Source organism: Alexandromys fortis, unplaced genomic scaffold (genome assembly GCF_014885135.2).
Source record: "Alexandromys fortis isolate MF-2015 unplaced genomic scaffold, M_Fortis_MF-2015_v1.1 scaffold_213, whole genome shotgun sequence".
In the NCBI taxonomy this organism is placed as follows: domain Eukaryota; kingdom Metazoa; phylum Chordata; class Mammalia; order Rodentia; family Cricetidae; genus Alexandromys; species Alexandromys fortis.
In genome coordinates this window covers 1233669-1258539 of record NW_026068093.1, presented here as the reverse complement: position 1 = coordinate 1258539, position 24871 = coordinate 1233669, and the positions used below count along the sequence as shown (strand labels likewise).

Sequence of the window (24871 nt, the reverse complement as noted above, 5' to 3'; positions counted from 1 at the left end):
AAAGGGGAGGCGGGGAGGAGGCGGAAATCTTTTTTTTTTCAATAAAAAAATTATATTTAAAAAAAAAAAACTATCATTCCAAAATCACCAACCCCACCTCAAGTGGGAGGAGGGGAGTGGATTTTAGTCATTCAGCATGTTTTATAGTTTCTACTTACAAACAAATTTGAGATATTTTAAAACAGATTTTCTGTTCAATTTCCAATCCAGTGATGGCTGGCAGCTGTGGCCTACATTCTGCCAAACCTGACCCCACCCTACCCTAATCCCTAAGGAACAGCTACCATGTTAGCCACAAAGAATTGCAGCAGTTTGACCTTGTGATGAGATTCTCAGAGAAACACAGATACTGGTAAACAGAATGTGAATAACTCAAGTGTGACACATCACCATTAATTGTTGCCTTCTGTAATATATTTAAAGCACCATGATCTTATGAACCTCCCTCCAATGAAGAGAGCTGTTCAAGGTCATCTTAACCCATTCTCACATTTCAAAACATCAGCAAAGCAATGCCCCCTCAACAAACAGCTGTAATCATCCTTTGGTGCTCGGAAATTAAAGATTGGCTATACTGTGATATTTCTATCTCAAAGAAACAAGAAAGGGGGAATGAGTAGAAGCTGAGACAACCACTAGCCATTCTATCACTATTCCGTCTCTGATTCACTCAAAAGACTATCTATCGCCAAGTCTATCATTTTAAAGATACTAAACTTAGGAACTACTCAACACTATCCCTCTTAACTAGGGTTTAAAGCCACACAACTCAGCTCTTGACTTGGGTGCTTAGAAAACTTGCCTTTTCCAGTAGAAAGAAGATCAGAAAGAATATCTATTAGGGGAAGGAAAAGAGAGATGGAGGAGGAGGCAGCAAGTGAATGATGGCTATCCATAAAAAATACAAGCAATGAGGAAAATCTGACTCAAGAAAGACAATGAGGACGGACACGCTAAGAATGTCATAATGGTCAGAGTATCCTCTCTTGGTGGAATAGATCCTTTTGGACCAGAAATAAATTCCACAGCTGGATAAAGGGTGCCTCCCACGACAAGACACATGCAAATTACAAAGCTTCTTAGACCAGTATAATCCAGGACAGAAACAACAGCAGCAAGAAGCTGCACCATTTCTCTTCTTTATCTCAACTCAAATAGGATAAAAAGATATTGTAATACTATCATTTATCTTAGTTTTCTTAAAAGTTGTTTGGTTTTATTTTTCACTTTGTATTTTGCTTTTGTCAAGAATTCTAAGTCACTGGTAAGACATACGTGACTCATTCCGTACATTTGGGATCTGCCATAAAAAAAATCTACATACTACCAATAGAAATGATAATGACTCCAAGTCAAGTTCCAACAACACAAAATATTCTTTTATATCTGATGATAAAATCTTAGCCCACTGGCTTAGATAGATGTTCTCACATGGCAAATAACACTAAGTAAACATTTTAGAGTAAGAATAAACCTAACTGGATGGTGGTGTCGGCGCACGCCTTTAATCCCAGCACTGGGGGGAGGGCGCAGAGGCAGGCGGATCTCTGTGAGTTCGAGGCTAGCCTTGTCTACAAGAACTAGTGCCAGGACAGGCTCCAAAGCTACAGAGAAACCCTGTCTTGAAAAATTTTTAAAAATTAAATTAAAAAAAAAGAATAAATCTAGTCAAATCTCCTTTTTCTCTCACCAAAAGCCCTAGAATTTTGAAGTTGTGACAAACAGATGATATTTAATCAATGCTTCATATTACAAATAAGGAAATCTTTCTATTTCCTATGGTCAGATCAGAGATTCTTTTCATGCCCTTTTCTGTCTTTCATTCAAGCCTCAACATCCCACATTCTAGTCTACTTGTGAGATTTTGCAATTCATAGAAGTTTGTTCTTGACATGGGCGTGAACTACACTTAGCCAGAAATCCACACTACTGAATTCTACTACTGTCCTTGTCAATTCCTTTTTATGACGACTCTGGAAACCAAAGCTGACCAAAAGAGGCCCGAAACAAGAATGCACTACTACTCCAATGTCCAAACTATTTCTATTCACCTACAACTGGGCTTCAATGAGCAGTTTTTGCAGCCAAAAGGCAATTTTACCTAAGAGGTACATTTGGTAGCTTTAGTCTTTCTGAAAGAATGTGACTACTTCATTAGATTCTAGACAAAAGAACAAATGATGCATAGGGAGAAAAACAATTCTAATACCGCATCTATTTGAAACTTTCTAAATAGAACATGACAAGAAAACACTTTCAAACAAGAAAACAACTGAGAACCTCTGAAACATCAGCACATTTTGCTTTTGCTTCCTAGCTTTTCTTTAACAAACCAAACTAGCATGCAGGCACAACATTTGCAAAACGAAGCACATGAATTTAATTTGTAGGAACCTCACCATGTTTCTCAGCCCTCATCATCTGACAAGGGATTCTAGAAGCCAAAAGAATGTGTCCCCTGAAATTGGCCCAAGCACCTAGGTGACTCCCCTGTACTTTATGCAAGTCCAAAGGTAGTATTGCTAAGAAACATGGACATAGTACCTATGGGATAAGACAGCCATAGATACACATGCAAGAGTCCTGGTGGGATGTAAAGGAACCAAGAGGAGACAAGGAATCAGGCTTAAGAAAGAAAAGGACAGAACACAGGAGATCACTATTTCAGTCAGCTCGAAGCTCAAACAGATATGAGCTACACACACAAATAAACATGGGTATATAGAGTCATATTTGTTATAAAATTTATTTCTAAGATGATTTTATTCATGTATATGTTAAGGTATTCATGCCCATGCATGCAGGTATCCACCAAGGTCAGAAAAAGGAGTCCAGTTCCCTGAAGCTGAAGATACAGGGCTTATAGGGTACCTGGCATGGGTGCTGGGATACAAACTTTTGTCCTCTGGAAGAGCAGCAAGTGCTCTTAACCACTGAGAAATCTCTTTGGCCCATGAAATATATTTTTGCTTAATGGATTGTTAGTTTAATTTACAGATTCATATAGAAATACTTATATTTATTATTTTTAAATTAAGTATAGAACATGGTGCTATGTGCACCTAATTATAGTGTTCACAAAGCATAAGATTCCCTGGAGTTGAAATTACAGGTGGTTGTGATATGGTCAATAGGAACTGAACTTGGGTCCTCTGTAAGAGGAACACACAGGCTCTTAACTCCTAAGCTATTGCTCCTGCTCCTAATTCATGACTTTTTAATATCTGAAACATGTGTCTCTCTGTCCCTTAGTCCTAGTCTTCACATTTGTTAAGTGGCGCCCTAACAGGGATCTAACACAGAGGAACTCAAGACTGGGTACTTAGAGGGAAAAAAAAGCTAGTAATAAAATTTTCAAAATGCTACAGTCCTCCTTATCATTCCAGCCAATGAGGTGAACATACAACACACAGAGCAGATGAGAGGTTTGAACTCTGCTCAGTTCATAGATACCTTATGGAATGAATTCCTTACTCCACTAAGTGAGCTTTCCATGTTTAAAAATCACTATTTTTTCATACATAAGAAACCCTGAATTAATCAAACTCCTCCACCTGTGTGGAATGCTACAACAACAATCATCCTTTCTAATGTGAGAAACGTTGGTTTTACAGAACCTATTGAGAGGTGGCTAGCCTTGACTCTTAACATGGCACCTTCTTCTTGTACATGGTCACTGTATGAGCAAACTCTAGAATCTAGTACCCATGTAAACCACACTCTACACACTCTGCTGCATGAAATACACCACAAAGTTCTCACTATTCAGGTACAAGTCCGAATGTAGATAGGTTTTGTCCAAGGAAGAGACTATGATTCAGAGAAAAGAATGTAAAATGTCAGAGAACCTTCTCCTAGTGTAACAGCAAACCTTCAACTTGGAAGTAAATATGTTTCCTTGATATCTGGTGAGAAAGAGAAGAGAAACAGAGTAGAACTTAAGAACAGATAAGGTCACTGTAATAATAACAACAGCACTAATAACAGAATCACCTATGAAGAACATGATAATAATTAAACTTTCCATTTAGTAAACAAAATAAGTTAACTGAAATATTTGTGTTGTATTTCTCTTCTATAAGTTCATCCCTATGGTCTCTTCCACTGTAAATATATATATCGTTATCCAGGAAAAGTCAGGCCAGGAACTCAAGAATATTGCTCTTCCAGCTTTGCACAATCAAGGCTCCTTCTGCATAGACCTGCTGCTAACCACTATCAGTGTGAAGACACTTTAACTGGAGAGAAGCTTTGAGGATGAGTCATGAATATAAGAAACAGCCTAAAACCCAAAAAGTAAAGAGCCTTGTCTGAAGGTCTATCACCTGCGTGAAAGTGAAGTGAAAAACTGACAAAAAAAATTACACATTATTTTTGGACAAATGTTCAGATTAGCTCGTGCAATAGAACAAAAGTAGATAGCATATTTGTTTAGGAAAGATTACCTTAAATCAGTGGAAAAAAAAACTATAAATGCTTTTAAGCTATAAACCAAGAGCATCCAATTACATGAACTGGCGGGTAGCCTGCCTGGGTCCAGTTGCTTTCTGCAGCCTCAGAACAAATACCATCCCTCTCATTTGGCATTCAATTTTAAGACTGGCAGAAGGGGTAGTGAACCAAAGACAAATTTTATTTATTTAAATTTGAAGCAAATCTTTGCCTATTCTCAATTTTGTTTTACTATTCTGCTTTTTAGTTAAAGTGTATGATTTCAAGTTCAGAGAACATCTAAAATATTCAATATGACATTAAGTTTATTATAAAGTTAATAAACTTACCGGAGAAGGAATGAAGGCTTCATGAAACTTCTTTGGATTGATTCTCAATACACCCTTTAAAATGAAACAAAAAAATCTGTGAAAAATCTAATTTGCTGGATATTGATGATTTTTCCTATATATGCTGTTCTCTGATAGAAAGTTCTTAAACAGTCTGATTCAGAAAACAAGTTAGTTACATGAGAACTATGGGTTAAATGCATGAAAACTGATTGAGGTTGGTGTGTGAGACACCAGGTTCAAACACTGAAAGCTCAAACTGACACCCTGCTGTGATGGGCAAAGGTAAGAAACAGCAGCACTTGGCACAGACCAGGAAATGACAAGTACTGGTCTTCACATTAACATTGACTTTACTAAGGCTTTGTGGAGATCATGTCTCATATTAGCCGTCCTTTTGCTCTCTCAGTTCCATGACATCTGCACAATGGATGTTTCTGGAGCTATTTTCCAACTTGGTTTCTAACTAGATACTTGGCCTCAAGGAAATGGATGTGCATGTTTTACTATGATACAGAACCGAACAAGTTAATAATTCAAAATAGTTCAGAACCAGCTCTTAATGCGAATGGGAATGCTAACTAGCTCCCACAGCTAGGCCACCCAGTCTGCCTTCAACTTCCTATGATTCCAGCACCAAGTCAAGGTCCACTTTTATTTATGTACTGGGGTGCAGCTGGGGACAGTCCTCAACAGCAGCTCAGTGCTGTGGGTCTTTTCAGGAAGCCATAACCTCGCCAGATTCCAGCTGCACTCACAGGCCACTGGGACATGTGGAGGGAAGAAGCTGTTTTCCTAACAACACGACTCAAAGGACAACTTAAGAAAATGTTTAAATAGCATTTCCCACTAAAGTGAATGACTCAAAGGCACATAGTTCACAAGATAGGTGAAGGTATAAAATTAAATGGAAAATAATTTATTTCTTTCACTGATGTTTAAATTACAAATTTCCAGGCCATGGTACACATTCTAACATACAAATCAGACTATCACAAATGAAAACTCAGTCCTTAAAGATTTGTCAAACAGTGATTATAGTCAAACCTTGAAACAGACCACATCGAGTGCTGAATAAGAACTACACTTGACCCCTGAGAAAGAGAATGTGGGGAGTGCTGTGAAGTTACAGCTGCAGCATACTTTCAGCTCAGGAGATGCTCTAGAGTCCTAATGCAAGAGCAAACGATGAAGGTGAAACAGAGGAAAGGGCAGTAGAGGTGTAGTGTTAGCAAGAGTAGGCAAGAGGTCCAACACTCACTCTTCCACATCCTGCCAGAACTCTGCTTAGAGTTACAGAACAAGGGACCAGGAGTTATGGCTGACAAGCTATCCCAGTCTTTCTTGTTTAAAGTGCTGAAGCAAATTCACTTCTAAAGAATTGTTTCCTCATGAAGGAAAAGGAAAAATTCCTACAGTTTTTTCTAAGTACTCATACACTCAACAAATATTTCCTGGCAACAGCTTAGCAGGCGCTATGTACGATGATGAGACTACAAAAGGGAGAAATAGACAATCTTAGGGGAAGGCTGCAATGAACTAAAATAGGATTTTTAAGCATTTCCTTTTCTGATTTTAGACACCCTTTTCTAACCATTTTTTTTTAACTCCTATTCATTTATCATCTCCCTTTCAGTTCAGTGAAGGGTTAGCCTCTTGGTTTGAGTATGCCTTTAATTGTAGAACACTAAGAGAAGCCAAGGCTGGGCTCATGGGAGAGACACACATTGTTCGGGTCTGCATTTAGGCTCTACTTAAAAGAAAACATATTAAAAGCACCAGAAAGCTCTTGATTGATTCTCTATCCCAAACCTCCCAAAACATGAAAGCATAGAGGGGAGGGTAGAAGCCTTGTATTAGATCGACATTTAGAAATTTGGCTTAAGAACCGGATGTCAAGAACAGATCCCAGAGAGAACAGATCACACGTAGAAACAGGCAACTCCAACCAGGTCCTCAGCAGACCAGAGTTGTTCCCTACAGCCTGAAAGAAGAAGGTAAGAGTAAAGTCTGTCAAGAAATAGTCCACCAGGTCAAAGAGTCATCCAGCAGAGGACATCTCACCCAGGAGGCTGAAGCCAGCAATTCTGTCTTTCCATAATTCCCTATCTTTCCTCTTTTTAAACTTTTCCAAGCCTGGATCTTGACCTATAAGGAGGATCATGTACTTCCCATCCTGTTCTGAATCTTACTGCAACTTCTCACCTGTTCAGATCCTGGCTCTGCCCTGATGTCATTGGTTCCTTTGGGTGCTGACAAAGAGAACATCTCAAAGATGGTGAGGACTGTTTTCACATAATTTGGATTTAAAATTAGTTTGTTCCTATATTCCTTCTCAAAAACCCTTTTAAAGTTCATGCCATAGACTTGGTACAGCTACCTTCTCCTTCTCACTTCCTGATTGTAGCACTAATTCATTAATCTTTTGACTCAAATGTCACTATCTTCCCTTCTATCCCAATCCCTATAAACATTTAGGAGCTTCACATCCACATCAATAACCAAATCACTCAAGGTACCTTTGTCTCCATCCATCCAGCTACCATTTCCACCGACTATACCCTACTATCAAATTACTTCAAACACAAGAAGCTAGTATCATCTAGTATCATCCTTTCTAACTGCAGTCTTCTATATTTCCATCTCACTAACCATAAGAATTCCAAATAATAGGTCAGTATCGCCAAGACCTCCACTAGCCTACTATGGTTATTCCCCTCCTTGGCCAACTAACTAGTAGCCTAGTAGCTTTTTTTTTTTTTTTTTTTTTTTTGGTTTATCAAGACAGGGTTTCTCTGTATAATAGCTCTGGCTCTGGCTGTCCTGGAACTAGAACTAGAACTCACAGAGATTTGCCTGCCTCTGCCTCCCAAGTGCTGGGATAAAAGACATGTGCCACCACCGCCCTACCAACTAGTAGTCTTTACCTGCTATTATTCCTTGCCATTATCCCTTAGTTTCACAAACCTTGGGTCCCCATTTCCTCTTATACACAATCAATAAGGCCTACCTCTCAAGTGACTCCAACTATTTGTCTTCTCCTTACCTATACCCAAGGACCAAAATAGCACTACAGAAAAATAACACACAATGGTCTAATCTGTGACTTGGCAGTCACAGATACATTTTAGCTGGCTTACAGTGTGCCTGAAACACTTAAAACTAAAGAATTTCACACATAAAAAATATGTTCACAGATTTTCTTGAAAAATAATCCTAAGACATACAACTACAGATGATACTCAAACACAGGACAGCAAACACCTCAGTTAAATTACAGATGTTCCTATGACAGTAATTACAATCTCAAATACTACTTACATGGGTAGAATATTGGTCATGTACTTTTAAGAGCTAATGAACTAATTTAAGTTAGCTAATTTAAATTCAATTAAGTTAAATTAGTTATGAACTAATTTAAGTCCCACAGCTATGACACAGATACTACTTTTCATTTATTACAGATGAGGTGACTGAGGCACTGAGGAGGTAACCGCCTCTTGGCTACAGTCATCACCAGGGCCTCATCACACATTTGCACATCCCCAAAAGCAGCACATTTCCAATTCTGACGTCCTTAGCTGACTAGCAGCAAGATCAGGCACTCAGGTGCTTCAGAATCCTCCTGGATTTCCTGCTCTGCCTTCCTGCGCACATCTAATCATCAGTATGCTGTGTCAGCTCCAGCTCCAGTCACCCACTTCTCTCCTCGCCGCCACCACCCTGTTCTCTCTTTTCATGTCTCCATATTTTCTTATCTAGTGGATTTCAATGGCTTTCTAAGTGAACTCCCAGCTTCTATTCAAGTCTATTCATCTCACAACAGAGACATTTTTAAGACATGAAACAGACTGTGTTCTTCCTACTCAATACCCTGTAGTGACTTCCCATTGTTCTTTGGATGAAATCCAAGTTCCTAACACAGTCTAAAACCCTAAATGATTTGGCTGCTGCCTAACTCTCCCTTTGCTCCCATATGTCTCAAAAGGCTGCTTCTTTCTTGATCACCAAAAACATGAAATCTTTTACTTGCCGTTCTTCCACTCACTCATCTCTCTACCTATAATATTTTCTGAAGGCTGAAAATGGCTGGCTCATTCTTGCCCTTCAGGTCTCACCTATGGGTTAAGAAGCCTTCCCTAGCCGCACTATGTGCAATGGCTTCTATCTATTCTCTCTCATCTTTCTCTCTGAGCAATGATCCAGCCCCATCATTTCTGTCATTACTACAGTTATTTTTGCCTACCTCCCTAGTGACTTTTCTAGTGCTCATTCCCAAATGCTTGACAATCCCTAGGCAATCAAGAAATGGTTCTCAATTTCATTAATTACCTAATGTCTGCAGAGTTGAAATTCTCCCTTTGTCCCTGGCATTATAGCTCTGAATGCCACCTCTCTTCTTAGGTGTGCCTTCCCTCACAATGTCACCGCTACTGTTCTCTTCTTTAATACACACCCAAGCAGCCTCAATCTTTTTTCCCTTTATATGTGTGAAAATTTTGACTGTATTTCTGTGCACCATGTGCATGTCATGTCTTCAGAAGCCAAAAGAGGGCAGATCCTCTGAGTCTGGAATTAGACTGTTGTGAGTCACTATATTAGTGCTGGAATTGAACCTGGGTCCTTTGGAAGAGAAGCCAGTGCTCCTAAACCTATAAGCCAACTCTCTAGCCTCCTAACCTCAATCTTAACAAAGAGTGAAATTCCTAGAAATGAGAACATTATGTCCTCTGTCTTTCTTGAATAGGGCTTTTCAGTGGTCCACCACAACATCTCACCAATATTCTATTCTAGAAAGAATCCTGACATCAAGCCTCCAGTAGCTCTGGGAGCTCATTCTGGACTTCCACTAGTCAATGCATCACCTAGATTCTGAAAGACCCAATTCTACCATCTCCCTGCCCATGGTCACTTTGGGTACACCCTTAAACTGCTCCTCCTTCCAGACATGTCAATCATGCTCTCATCTCTCACAGCGTCTCCCATAACAACCAACCAATACTGAACCTATGCACAGAGTAATGATACACTGATGTGAGAACCTGTTTATTAAGAAAACTACATTACAGAATCATGTTTTATTGTTATTCGTTTCCAAATACAAAAATAATTTTCTTTGACCACTGTGGTGACATTTCCTACAAAACAAGAAAATCTCAATTGTTTGTCATGGCATTAACTAACACTATATTATTCTATAATTTTTTTTTTCAAAGCAGGGTCTCTGTAGTTTTGGAGCCTGTCTTGGAGCTTGCTCCGTAGACCAGGCTGGCCTCAAACTCACAAAGATCTGCCCGTCTCTGCCTCCTAAGTGCTGGGATTAAAAGCATGTGCCACTGCCACCATGCTTTATTCTACTAATTTTTAAGATCCCTAACTATCAATAAAAGACTTTTCTCTTGATGGGGAAAAGGAGGCCCTGACATACAAAAGTTGACAGATGTTTCTAAATATATCTGAAATGCTTAATTTTCTCCAATGGCATTAAAATATCACTTCTTGTCTAGCTTTTTACCGTACTCAGACAACTACACACAGAAAGTTTATATACAAAAGCAGATGTACTCTGTTTCTCTGCCTATGAAAATCTTATTTACAATGTTGTATATTTCTCATGATGACCTCATATCTGGAACCCATTCCTTACCCCATCTGCAAAGAACAACTGTTCTCATATGTGGAGGGTGAAGGCGGAGAGGGCCTCTGGCTGTGGAGGCTTATGATGTCATAGGCCAGGAGGGATCACTTACAAACTCCTGGGAATATGAGCTATTATATTGATCAGATCTTTTATTTTGTGTTAATGCCAGCAAAAAGTCACTTCAAATGCAAAAAATTAAAAGGAAGCAAAAACTAATACTATTACAGAAGACTGTTATAACCCTATTTCATAAAGGTGTACATCTATAATCAAAATCCTAAGCTATTTTTCTCTCAAGTTCTAACAACTGAAGTTCTCTTTACTCTTCTTCAAACGGTAGTATCTTGATCTTTATTCAGTTAGTGTGTGTATATATATAGTCTCAGAAATTATTCTGTCTCTGCCTCCTCTGTCCTCAGATTATAAGTGCCCACCCCTGCTTCCAGCTTTTATGTGAATGCTAGGGATCAAACTCAGATCCTCATGCTTGTGTGGTAAGCACTTTACTGACAGCCATCTCCCAGCCTTCATTCAATAATTTTAAATGAGTCAGGTACCACGTGATAGTATATCTATTCAAGAATTATAAAACATGCTTAATTCAAAGAAGGCATGGCCCTGTTTCCTTCTCCAGCCTTGTTACCTACTAGCTGCCTTGGATATCATACCCAAGGAATCCTAAGCTGTCTTATCCCACACTGTTTCACAAGTTCCTCTGTAGTACTCTCCTAACAAGAAGTATTACTGGCTCAAAGATGGATGCTCAATGAACATCTGTTCAGCCATACCAGTGAACAGCCTATGAACAGATTATGCAAACTACAAAGCATTCAGTACATACTGTTTCCTGTCTCCTCTACAACTTTACCCACTTTTCTCAGTCATTCAGTATTCTTTTGCTTCAGGCACACTGAACAATCCAATGTTTGGTATAGTCCAACCCCACTTCCCATTCCTGTCTGAGCAATTTACATTGGTTATTTCATTTGGAAAGCTCATTTTCTTATATTTATTTGCTCAACTGCATCAATCCCCAACCTGGCTCACATAGATCTCTCTCAATATGAAATTCCTAAGCAACACTGACACGAGCTACAAAGGTTCTCTCTTCTCACATCTCGAAGTTTGCCTACAAGAGTCTAATGGTACTTTCCACCTCAACACATGCTATATAGGTCTAAGAAGCAAAAACCTGCACTATGTCAAAGCACACAACTTAGGACAGGGAAAGGGTTAATAAACAAGACTGCTTTCATTCTATATATTCAGGGGATAAATAGCCTGTAGGTTTTAAGCACCTGGATAAGTGTTCCCCTCTTCAAGCCTTCTGAAACATCCTCCTTGGACATGTAGGGTTCAAATATGCTCTTTTTCTTCCCTCGCATGGACTTGTTCTTTGACTTTTTGTCACCTGGCGAAGCACCAGCACCATGCGGGCCAACCACAGAGGACACACCTAGAAACATGAAGCAACAATCAACCATTTCCTCAGTTAAACACCTCTATTTTTCTTTTAACTCTATTCTTCTATTTTCTTTTAAGATACTGTGTCTTCAGTACTTTTGTTGTTGCTCCTGTTATCTATGAAGGCCACCAGAGAATGAACTTTCCAGTGATGATTTCACACAGTCACAAAAGAGAAGAATGGGTAAAACAGCATAAATAAAACAGACCTTAGCCAGGTGGTGGCACATGACTTTAATCCCAGCACTCGAGGGGCGGAGGCAGATCTCTGTGGGTTCAAGGCCAGCCTGATCTACAAGAGCTGGTTCCAGGACAGGCTCCAAAGCTACAGAAAACCCTGTCTTGAAACGCCAAAAAAAAAAAAAAAAAAAAAAAAAAAAAAAAAAAAAAAAAAAAAAAAAAAAAAAAAAAAAAAAAATAAAAACAAAACAAAACAAAACAGACCTTATTAAATAAATAAGATCTTAGTTCTAAGTGAGCACTGCTCTGTGCAGGAAGCAAAATCTAAACAACAGGTCTGGTATGCTTTGCTATTTGTAGATACAAAACCTTTAAAAATAGGAAGTGTTAAAAGACTGTCCCATTTCTGGAGGGAATAAAATGACTGTACAACAATCAACTGAAACAATAAGAGCACACCTAATTCTAGAATAAATAACACCAGAGAATATTTAACAGTTCATTAAAAGAATTAGTTTCCCTCAGTAGAAAGAATTCCCTCCACCTCCACACCCAGTCCATTTATATTTCAAGTCTCCAGTTGCCAAGGCAAGCTCCATTCTCTTTTTGATACCTCTGGGGGTCCCGGGGGGCCGAAGGTTCAGCTTGTAGTCAGGATGGTTCATTACTGGTTCCAAGGTGGCCTCTTCTTTCCAGATCCAGGAACCTACTACTATTCAGCTCAGAGTTCTTCCCTCCTTGAACAGCTCAGTTGTCACGAGCTAAAATAAAAAGAAACTGGTGACTGGAGAGCATTGAGCTGTGGTTTCCTTTGGCCCCTTGGAAATGTAGTACTGAGGGGCACTTGGGTAGCAAAGACAATGTGGGATTCTCCTGGGCCCAGTGTCACACACCATCTGTGCTGCATTTCTATCTGAGGTCTTCACCCTTACAGGTGCACTACACTGCCCCTTTGGAACACTTCATCTAACAAGTTTCCATTAAGGGGGCAATGAAGTAGAAAATAAGAAAGTAGGCAACTCTATTTAGCTTGTGAAATGCACACACACACACACACACACACACACACAAGAGGAAATGGGGTTTTTAACGATGATTTTAAAAAAGATCTGGAATCTAAGAGCTGCAATAGAATAGGCATTGGTTGAAAGCCTAAGAATATGTGACTCTGCTGCTGAACCTTGGTCACCACCTGGATAATGAACACACCACCACAACGTCTACTTTTTCATCTCTACCAGCTGGCCACCAGTCCTGGAGTTAAGTCCATATTTGCAAACTAACCAAGTCCTGCTAGGCAACCACTTCTCCACAAAATAGACCAAGAAATCATTCTATTCCTCAAATTTCCCTCATATAACCCTTATCAAATGACCAAAGTTTTCTTTAAACTAAAACTGTTATTAACTCAGAGAAGAGAAAGCAACAAAGATAAAGGTAACGGCCACTTAGGACTCCGTGAAGTGATTGAAAAATAAAGTTAACCCAAATACAAGGAAGAAACAAAAGAGATGTCCTTATAGAAACAAAAAGGGAATAAGAAAAGAACAATTAGAGTCTAGGCTGTCGGGGGGTTGTGCAGAAATGCACTCATTCTCTCACTGATTACACAAATATGTGCAATACACAATAGTTAGCAAAAGGAAAAATAAAAGGTCATCAGGGTTAAAAAGTTACGTGGGCATAGCAATATACATAGAGAAGTATATTAGCACCATGATTTCCAAAATATAGATAACTGTGTGGAGAACTCTGGGAAATTTTTTAAGAAAGAACTAAGACATTAAGATGTGAGGAAAGCATACTTCTGGCAAAGGGAAACAAAAAGCAGGATGCAAACAGAAAACCACAGGCAGATTCTTGCAACATTAATTCCATTTGGCTAGAGTCCTGCCTATATGGAGGAAGGCAGTAGCAAGGAAATTAAAACAAGTTGGAAGGTCTAGAAAACAAGCCGGGTTTTTCAAAGGCACTAGGGAGTTTCTGAAGCTTGAATGAGCAAGAGAGAACAATAGACCGAAGTTGTTTTAGGAAAAGCCATCTTGGCAAAGAAGGCAGAACTGAATGGAACAGAGACAAGCACCTGCACCCCATGGAGAAACAGATGAGGCAGGACAACACGAAGGGCTAGTACTGCAGTAATCCTAGTGGACACTGACAACAGAGGCCTCTGACACAGTCCTCCATTGTTCTGTCTAACTCACCTGAAGCACAACCAGAATGGAAACTGAGTAGGTTCCTAATCATGAGACTGGGAGTTAGGGCTAGTCTAGTATTAGAAAATATGATGACTTCTATTTGGGGTACTACATGTCCATGTGGAATAATTCAACAAATACTAGGAAAGTGGAACATAATCTATAGAGAGACATTCCCTAGCTATTATATAAGGATGGCAACCCAACATGCTCAAGAATGGATAACAAGGTTCCACTGCAGCAGAGAGGGGAGTAAGATGAGGGACAACCAAGTAACCTTTACCTTCTCATGAAGCAGAAATACAGGCCCTACAGCCCTGGGCAGGGACTGAGCACTCCTGACAAATCAGTTAGAGCAGTGTTACAAACGCAAAGAGGAAGAAGTAGAAAATATAACAATAACAACAACAAAACAAACAACAAAAACATAAAAATAAAGGCACAGAAAAAAATCTAACAGAGTCAGTTAATGAGAAAACTTTCCAAAGAAAAATTTGTGATCAGAATTTGTTCCGAATAGAGAGTATGAGCACAACAGCTGTTTCAGGTTGGACAAGAGGCTGGTGCAAATTGTTAATCAAAAACCAAGTGGACAATGAGGACTACTGAGAACTCAAGAACAATGGCAATGGGTTTTTGATCCTATTGCACGTACTGGCTTTGTGGGAGCCTAGGCAGTTTGGATGCTCACCTTACTAGACCTGGATGGAGGTGGGTGGTCCTCGGACTTCCCACAGGTCAGGGAACCCTGATTGCTCTTTGGGCTGATGAGGAGGGGGACTTGATCGGGGGAGGGGAACTTGATGGGGGGAGGGGGAGGGAAATGGGGGGGGGGGGGCGGGGGGGAGGGGGAGGGAAATGGGAGGCAGCGGTGGGGAGGAGGCAGAAATCTTTAATAAATAAATAAATTTAAAAAAGAAAAAAAAAAACAAGAGACAGGACTGAGAAGGGCTCTGTGATGATGTGAATAAGAATGGCCCCATAGGTTCACATATTTGAATACTTTGTTACCAGGGAATAGAATTCTTTGATGAATTAGAAGGATTAATAGGTGTGGCCTTACTGGATAAAGTGTGTCACTGGAGGTGGGTTGAGGTTTCAAAAGGTCATGGCAGGCCAAGTATCTCTCTATTTCTCTGCCTACTGTAGCTCCAGCACATGCCCTTGCAACACCATGCTCCCTGCCATGATGACAACAGACTAAACCTCTGAAATTGTAAGTAAGCCCTATTTAAATGCTTTATATTATATAAGTTGCTGTGGTCATGGTATCTCTTCACAGCAACAGACCACTAACTAAGACCAGCTCCTATATATATATATATATCAATCCTGACACAATGAGGAATTCAGAACTAAGCAGAGATACTGCCAGTTAAAGGAAGTGGGATACAGAGATCAATACAAATATCCCCAGATCAGCAGCATCTATACTTTTCTTCACTACAGACACCAGATTTCTGTAATTTCTACCTGAGAAGAACGAATATGTTTGGTTGGGTTCATCACTGCATCCCAGTGGCTCCTGCAGTGCTTAGAAGGCAGGCCTGAGCAGCCTCATTCCGTACATAAACAGATGTGTGTGTTTCCATGAGCAAACAGGAAGAACAGCAAGTAGAGCAGGATCATTCAGAGAAACCACATTTTTAAAAAGTCAGCAAAGAGCAGGAAGAGAATTCAGAATTAAGGCAACAAAACTGCAAGAATAAGCCAGAAATCTATAACCAAAAGTTCATCTTTCAGTACCAAAGCAATAGAAAAAAAAAAAAAAAAACAGGAAAAAAAAACTAAATACACAGCTAAGAAAAAGATATCTAAACAGACAACTTTACCTTTCTTGTAGCATTGTGAGGGCTCATGAACCCTGGAGAGATCCTCAATATTGCCCTGACAGACTAAAGGAACATGACAATTTCCAGAATGATAAATAATAATACAATGCCCAGCAAAACCTAGAAAGGGGACCCCACCATGAACATGGCCAGTCTATAAAGAGTTGGGCTAGGGCTGGAATGAACAGGCAGGACCAACATGGTAACTACCAAACGGCAGGCATGACAAGGGATGGGAAAAAGACACTACACTTGAGAAAGTAAATCTGAAAATAGCCCATGAGCACATCAAGTGATATCTTGAGACCCTCTGAACTCTAAACCTGGCACAACACACAAAGCACAGCAGAAGCTCAAAAATCTGAATTAAATATAGCCAACTGGGATAGAATACAAATTTTTACAAACACATACTGGTAGGAAATATGGGACATGAGAAGGAGCAAACCTAGGACCAAAACTTGAAAAAGCAAGGTCCCACAAAATACCAGTGACACACTTGAAGAACCTGAAAATGACTGAATTATTGTCCTTTCTCACTCTTATTAGTCTAGCTTCATCCTTCAGGAGCAGCAAGGACGATGAGTTCCTGAGACTGTACAACAAAGGGAAGAAAGGAGCAAAGCCAAAGAGACTTGTTTAATGACAAGCTGAACTAGGGCTGAGAAACTGACAAGAAGTAAGACCTGAAAAAAGAAAAAGAAAAGGGTAAGTTAATGCAATAATAAAGTTGGGAAAGGAGAGAGAGTAAAGCAGATCTCACTAAAAGCAAAAAAAAAAAAAATCTATTACTAATCTGTGACAAACACATAGGTTAATCAACAAGCAGCATTAAGTTACTTAACATCATCTTAAGAAAGCCAATGGCTTCCTATTCCACAGTATATGCTGAAAAATTCAGTTTGAATCAAGTATGTTTAAAATGAGAAGGAAAGAGATGGGGGAGGGAAAAGGGAGGTAGGAAGAAAGAATGAACCAAGATGGTGGGAGAAGGAAGTACAATAAAACTGTACAAAACTATTGAAATAATATAAAGATCTAAATACTGACTAAAAACACATGTCAAACTGGAGAGCTGGTTCCTGAAGATCTCCTGTTCCTGTGTTTGGTATGTGGTGCTTCAGATGGAGGCTCTTACTACCCACAGCTACTCCTAATTCTTGGGGAGCAGAACTCCTACTAAAGAGACACACTCTGAAAGCTGCAGTTGCACTGCTGAGGAAACTGAGTCTGTGTGGAGAAGAATGTAGTGAATCCCATACATGGGGATGGCAATAAACAACACTGACTCTAGAGCCAAGAATTCAGGTAAGGCCAATAGCAAGACTAACTCAAGTTTACAACAGCAATCAGAGCAAGCAGACGAGTCAGCAGTTTAACATGGGAAAGCAAAAGAACGACATGGGCAACAAGAAGTTCTCAGGGGCTGATGGGAGCAGATGCAGCAGAGCCCCACAGCAAATGTTAGGCAGAGCCAGGGGAACCCTGCAGAAGTGGGGGAGGAAGAACTGTAGGAAGGAGCCAGAGTGATCAAGGAAACCAGGAGATTATAACCCACAGAATCAATTAAGCATGGCTCATAGGGAATCACAGAGACTGATTGTTGCGGGAGGTCCTTCCACCCCTCCAACCAATAGCTGCTGTGATACCAGCCCATTGGGGCATGGTCTCTCTCCCTTTAAAAAAGCGGCTATTTCCTCTGCTCGCTCTCTTCACTTCCTGCTCCGCCAGAGACTAGACTCCCTTCCTGGTTGTTTTTTTAAGTTAGATAGATATTGAGAATTATATAGATTAATAGTCATCTAAGTTTGTCATTTATAATTAGACTAATCAGGTTCTTTATATATAGAGAGATTATACTCAGTATAGATAGATAATCTTCAACCTCTTTGAAGAGCTGTAGAATATGGCCTTTAATCTAACTCAGAGTTTTGTGGTAGTGAGACACAATTGCTCCTGGCAACACCGCTCTATTCCCGAGAGAATGTTGAGCACCAAAGACACTCCACCTGGAGCCTTTCTTTTTGGCAGAACTGGCCTTGGGGCAAAGAAATGCCCATACCTCAACAACTGACAGAGATACAGAGCGTGCATCAATAAATAAAACAGGACTGTCATATCCTGCCAAGACAGGGTAAGATAGTTTTGAAAAGTTGCTTGCCTTTGAAAATGGTATGTCAGTTATGTTAGGCCTTAGCCAAAGTTGGTTGCTTCAACGCTGCAAACATGACTTTGGGTGATTGCCCAGGTAGCTAGTTGTCTCTGTGATTTGTTGCATGTTTTGGAAGTTGTTTTACTGAACTTCCTAATTACCCAGTTAACATTATTTCCCTTCTCAGATCTTTGATGGGGTTGAAGACTATATAAATGTAGTTACTTTTTTCTCACGACTTGGCCAAGTTATTTATTATACAAGACCTAAGCTAGTTAGAATAGGATATTTGTACTTATTGTATATAATTTCATAGTAGGTTTAGAACTCTCTTACTTAAACAAAAGGGGGAGGTGTTGCGGGAGGTCCTTCCGCCCCTCCAACCAATAGCTGCTGTGATACCAGCCCATTGGGGCGTGGTCTCTCTCCCTTTAAAAAAGCGGCTATTTCCTCTGCTCGCTCTCTTCACTTCCTGCTCCGCCGGAGACTAGACTCCCTTCCTGGTTGTGCAGATGGCTGTTGTCTGGGACGGTGATCTGTAAGTTTTCCCCTTTAAATAAATAACACCCTATTAATCATAACTCCAAACTGGTGTGGCCTTGTTCGTGACTTACGCCTTCAACTGATGTGACAATCAAGGACCCTGTATGGGTCTGAGCTAGGTTCTCTGTAAATATGCTATGGTTCTATAGCTGGATCTTCTTTTGGGACTCCTAATAGTGGAAGTTGGGGGTGTCTCTGATTCTTCAGGCAGCTTTGGAATACTTTTCCTTCTCCTGTGTTGCCTCATCCAGCCTTGATATGAGGGTTTGTGCCTAGTCTTACTGTAACTTGTTACACCATGTTTGGTTGATATCCCTGAAAGGTCTGCTTTGCTTTTTTTTTTTTTTTTTTTTTTTGAAACAAAGGAGGAGTGGATCTGGGAGAGAGGGGAGGAATGGGGGGAGGGGGTTACTGGAGGAGTCGAGGGAAAGGAAACTGCAATCAGGATGTTACGTACCAGAGAAGAATAAAAAAGAAAAAAGGGGAGAAAAAACAGATATGCTGACCAAAATCAGGGAGGGAGGGAGGGAGGGACGGACGGAGAGAGGGAGGGAGGGAGGCACGGAGGAAGGGAAAGAAGCAAACATCTCAACACTTTCACTTCAGGAGAAAGAGACTCTAGAATTAACTCAGCCATGGGGGGGGGGGCGGGGAGGAAGAGAGATGAAAAGCCACTTCCAACTTCAAGAGGAAGAAAAGGGAAGTGGAGAACAGGATATGCTATCAACAAAGTCACAGGACAAGCAAAGAATTGGGAAAGTAAACTAGACAGAATGGAAGATCCTATGTTTATAATTTACCCAAAGAGGGCATCAAAGGAGCTATTGGAAATCTTCCTAAAGAAACCATAATTTAAGAATAGTGTCAATGACAAAATATCAACAACGAGAGATAAGCTATTTTTAAATGAATTAAATGGAGCTTCCAAGCTGGGAAATACAATAACTGAAATGAAGGACTAGAAAAGTCCAATAGCATACTTAAGTTTACAAGAAGAAATCTAATAAATCTAAAGATATACTAGCCAAGATTATCTAACCTAAAGAAGAAAACTGAAGAAAAATAATTTCATCCAAAACAGAACTTCATTCCATTGACTTAGTTCAAACTTCACCTTCCTTAATCCCCTCTGGACTCCCAACTGAACAAGCTACAGGACTGTCTGTGTGGTCCACCCTTTGGTCTCAGGAAGAAATTCAAACATCTCAAATGTAGGCAGCACACAGGATCTTTTCCGCAGGCTCCTAAGCCATTATAAAGCCAAACCGGAGTTCTTAGCTTCACTCAAGGCAGCACAGACCTGTTGTGCTGACTCTGCTGTCTCCCACAATCTCCCGGATAGTGAGAGTTTCTCTCAAACTCTCCTGGACTTGATTTCTATATTTTCAGTATAGAAACTACACCTATTACTTAGGAGAGGATCCATTCTCTCTCCACAGGGTGATCAGAGAATAAGAACAAAACAGATGCATCCCTACAAACCTTACAGAAATTAAAAGGATTATGAGGGAATAGATAAAGCATACATGAGTAGAAAATGACTAGAGAGATACAGACTACTGAAACTGACTCAAGGAGAATGGCAAATATGAGTATATGACTAGAAACTGCATTGATAAGTTAAAATTTTCAATAAAGAAAAACAAAGAACAAAATGGCTTCAATCAAATACTGAAAGAAACAAATCATACCAATCTTTAAAACTTCTAGAAAAAAAATTAAAATATCATTCTGTGTAGTCAATACCAAAGCTAAACACACACACATACTATACACAAATGTGTGTGTGTGTGTGTGTGGATCCATCCTTCCAACAGAAAAAATAATTTAGGTTTTAAAACTTTATTCTTAGGCCAGTATTGGTCATCCATTTTTCTGTAGGAATCTGGCAATTTATCTAACATCTGTATAAGGGCATAGGTGATCTGAGATCCTCGTGCTATCTGGTCTTTTGCTGTGCTGAGTGAGGACTGAAGTTCAGGGTTTGTGCATGTCACACATGTACCACTGAGTTAAAATCCAGCTGCTTCATTTTCAAATAGCTTTAAGAACACTATGTTTCTGCAGTGATGGAAATTTGCTGTCCATTACGACAGCCACTAGTCATGTCTTTTGAACAAGTGTGAACATTTGTATGTAGTCTTTGTTCCCATGAGATGCTTTGACAGGATTCAGAATTCTAAACTATCAACGAGATTCAGACCCTAAGGTGCCATTCTGTTGTCTTATAAACTCCCATGTTTCTGTCAAGAAGTCAGCTGTTAGTCTCTTAATTCTTTTGAAAGCATGCTGTTCCCTATCCCTGGCACTTTGAAAACTTTTTATCTTTGGTATTCTGTAAACCTACCATAATATTCAAGAAATGGACTTCTTTTCATACTACTTGGGGAGTCAATAAAATTTCTTGAATCCATTGCTTGATAATTTTCATCACTTTGGGAAAAGTTTTCATTATCCTCTCTTTGGATATTAATTCTATCCATTTCAACCCTATCTAGGACTCCAACTATAAACTTAATTTCCCGATTATCTGTCTCCCTCAAGCTCTCCAGTGTTTTCCATCCTCTTCTCTGATGTTTACCACTTCACTACCTCTCTCTTCGGCTCTATTTAATCTTCTACTAAGCCCATTTATTCATATTACATTTTTAAGACTAATATTTTCACTTCATTTTTAAGGTATTTTACATTTATTTTTTTATGAAGGGATGAGAATATGGCATGGCACTGTAGAGGTCAGAGGACAACTCATGAGAGTCAGTTCTTTCCTCCCGCCATGATTCTGAAGATCACACTTGGGTTATCAGGTTTGGCAGCAATTGTCTTTACCCACTGAAACATCTTATCTACCCCACTTTTTAAAATTTTAACATCACTACTAAAAATGTTAAAGCTTACCTTTTATCTTTTCAAATAAGGTAAGCACAGACACACTAAAGTCAGCTCCTAAAAACTGCAATATCAGAAGTCCCCGTCGATATAGTAAGTTCTGTTGCTTCTACTTCATTTTGTTCATTTATTTGATCATATTCTAAACAGGGCATGCTTATACAATTTTTGTATAAGAATTAGATGCCTATACTAATATTATCATATTCCAAATAAGATTTGAATTTGTTTCAGTCAAGTACCCAAGAAAAAGGCATTTATAGCTGCACTCCTGGTAGAATTACAACCCTAGTCCTCTAACTCTAAGAGGCGGTCAATGCACTGCTCGGTTTTTCAGCAAATATTCACTGGAGTAAAACAGCCCCAAATAACAGTCTCATTTCTCCACTTTTATCCTTTTAGGTAACCTCTCCTATCATGTCTCAAGTACATTTTGAATAGATGTAAGAATAGGAAGCCTGGCTTTTCTAGGTGATGTCTAAAGGAAGATTTATCTCCAACTATTTCTGTGCCCTAACTGAAAATGCAAGCATCAAAGTCGCCATTGTCAATCTCAGTATCTTAACTCCCAACTCCTCCTACATAGACTCTTGTCCACACATGTTGTCCTCGCTCTCCTATACTAGAGGCAAAAATGCCCTGCATATGTAAACCTAATTTCTTGTTTGTTCATCTTCATCCTCTGTCTACTCTAGAATGTCACGACAACTACCTCTCTCTCCATAGATGCCTTCCCAACAGCTCACACTTAAAACCTAGGCTTGGGCCTGCTCCCCACATACCCATTTCAAGTTGCTAGCAACTATGCCATGTCTCTCATTCTCATCCCTGACAGTTTAACAATACAGTCTCGAGTCACAACCTCTACATCCCCTTCACATGCTCTTCTTGTTGTAACATGATTTTTGTATCCATCACTATAACAAAACAAAGCTTTTGGAATTACTGGGGAGTAAAATATTCATTACTTAAATGCTAACATAGACTCAAACTTTGGGAAAGGTTTTTATTCTGAGGTTGGTTGGGGTGTTTTATGTTGTTTGTTTTGGCTTTGTTGTTTAATGTGAATGCAGGTTACCCTTTGAGTACAAATGTTTGACCCTTGGCTTCCAATGTCCATCAGTCTGCTGACTCTTCAGTCTGACTCTCTAGTTCTCAGGTTTCCTGCTGAGTCCTCTTCCTTCATCTACCTCTGAGATTTCTACCTCACACACAAGGTTCTAGTCCTAAGGTTGTCTCACTTCTCTCTCAGAGCATTAAATCTCTTTCTCTAACCCTGCTCTCCAAAGCTCTCTGATTTTCCAACTTCCTGCTGAGTAATACTGGCAAGCACTAAGAATGTGACATGTTTCTAATTCAATTTATTATTCTCCTCAAACTAAATTTTCCACCTGTGTACTGCATCCAGATTAATGACATCATTATCATCCTTCAGCAGCAAACAGTAGTTGTCTCATTGTTTCCCTCCATTACCATATTACCAAATTCTGTCTACTCTAATTTCACAATGTTCCTAAACAGATTTCTTCCTTTCCAGCTCCATTTTAACTGTCTGAATTCAGGTTACTGCATTAGTGGGGCATAAAGATGACGGAAGTTTCTTAATAGACCTCTCAGTCACTAGCCTCTCCTTCAACAATGCATGCTTTAACTAAAACATGAAAGCTATTTTGAGGACGGGTCTTTCCAACCGTTCACACTTCCTCACTGACTGCAACTGTGCACCCTAACATACTTTCCCAGTCTCACCTCTAAGAGCGTTTCAATATCACACCAGGTGAACTCCTAATGAAAGAGCTCATTCACACTTGACATCAAAGCCTAAAAGTGACTTTAAAACAAGTTAGGTTATAAATACAAACTCTGGGGGCTGGGCGCAGAAACAACTACCCATAAATTCTAAAGAATAAAGAGAGACAGACTGGCAGCACCGATCTGTTAAAGCACCTGGTACCACAGCGGCACTCCAGAAGAGAGCACAACCGAACACAAAAACTTTCCGTCTCTAGGAACTGTAGTGGCATTTCAATTGTATTTTAATAAACAACGACTGCCTGAAGATCTGAGACTAAAACAGTCCCACTGGTCAGCCTTACAGACCAGATTATGGTAGCACATACCTTTAATCTCGGTAGCCATAATGACAAACACTTTTAATCCCAGTAGCCACACTAGTTGCCACAGAAACTGGGCAGTGCATGTCTTTAATGACAGTGGTGCATGCCCTTAATCCCAGCCCTAGAGAAAATTATAAAATGGAAGGAAACAGCTCTCAACAGACAGTCTCATTCTGAGATTTCAGGAGGCAGGATCACCATTTCAGACTGAGGTCAAGGTAAGAGCCAGTAGCTGGCTGCTTTGCTTTTCGGATCTTCAGATTGAACCCCAATTTCTGATCCTGAGTTTTTGTTAATTGTGCTTCAAGGAACATCACCTTAGCCTCTGTTGACCCGTAACTTCGTATATGTATGAAAAACTCAAGGTAGTATCACAAAGACTGAAAAATGTGAACCAAGATTTAAGCCATCTCTTATAGAAGACAAGACAATCTAAAGCTAAAGCAGCAGTGCAGGGTGTTTGGACACCACCAATAAATTTAAAACATCAGGCCTCTCAAGAAAAACTAAAAAGAATTCGGAGCTACACAAGATAGTACTAACTATATTTAGTATACAACCCAAGCCAGGCACAGTGTACCTATAGTCCCAGCTACTTAGGAGACTGAGAATACCTTCAACCAAGAAGCTCAAGAGTAGTCTGGGAAAAACAATAAAATCCTGTCTCTTAAAAAAAAAATAATAATAAAAACACCACAATCTAAAAATGCATGACATACACAGAACCCAGAAAATATGATCCATTCTAATGGGGAAAAGTTAACACAGTTACTCTCAAATAACTCAGAGCTTATGATTACAAGTTAGAACTTTAAATCAACTATGACAGCTATGCTCAATGAGGTAAAAAAAAAAAACACTTGAAATGATGAAAAAATAAGAGATCTCAAAAAAAATTAATATATGGGTCTCTGTATCTGATTCCATCAGTTGCTGAATGAAGGTTCTATGGTGATATTTAAGCTATTCATGAGTCTGAAAACAGGACAAGTCAAGATAGGGCTCCTCTTCCCTATTGCTTAGGGTCTTAGTGGGGGTCATCTTTGTAGATTCCTGTGAATTTCTCTAGAGCCA

The 24871-nt window shown here is 39.6% G+C and overlaps 2 protein-coding genes across 12 annotated transcripts in view; one reads left to right on the top strand and one right to left on the bottom strand.

Moving 5' to 3' along the window:
- Positions 1-24871, top strand: part of Htr2b (5-hydroxytryptamine receptor 2B) — a 748006-nt gene that overhangs the window by 42917 nt on the left and 680218 nt on the right. The window lies entirely within an intron of this gene.
- Positions 1-24871, bottom strand: part of Dis3l2 (DIS3 like 3'-5' exoribonuclease 2) — a 346237-nt gene that overhangs the window by 299956 nt on the left and 21410 nt on the right. For all 4 annotated transcript variants that reach the window (XM_050123104.1, XM_050123107.1, XM_050123105.1 and 1 more), the window contains exons 2-4: positions 12680-12827; positions 11721-11878; positions 4782-4835 (exon numbers count right to left, since the gene is read on the bottom strand). In XM_050123104.1, coding sequence (XP_049979061.1) covers positions 4782-4835; positions 11721-11878; positions 12680-12731 — 264 coding nt within the window. In that variant the 5' untranslated portion in view covers positions 12732-12827. The remainder of the gene's footprint in view (positions 1-4781; positions 4836-11720; positions 11879-12679; positions 12828-24871) is intronic.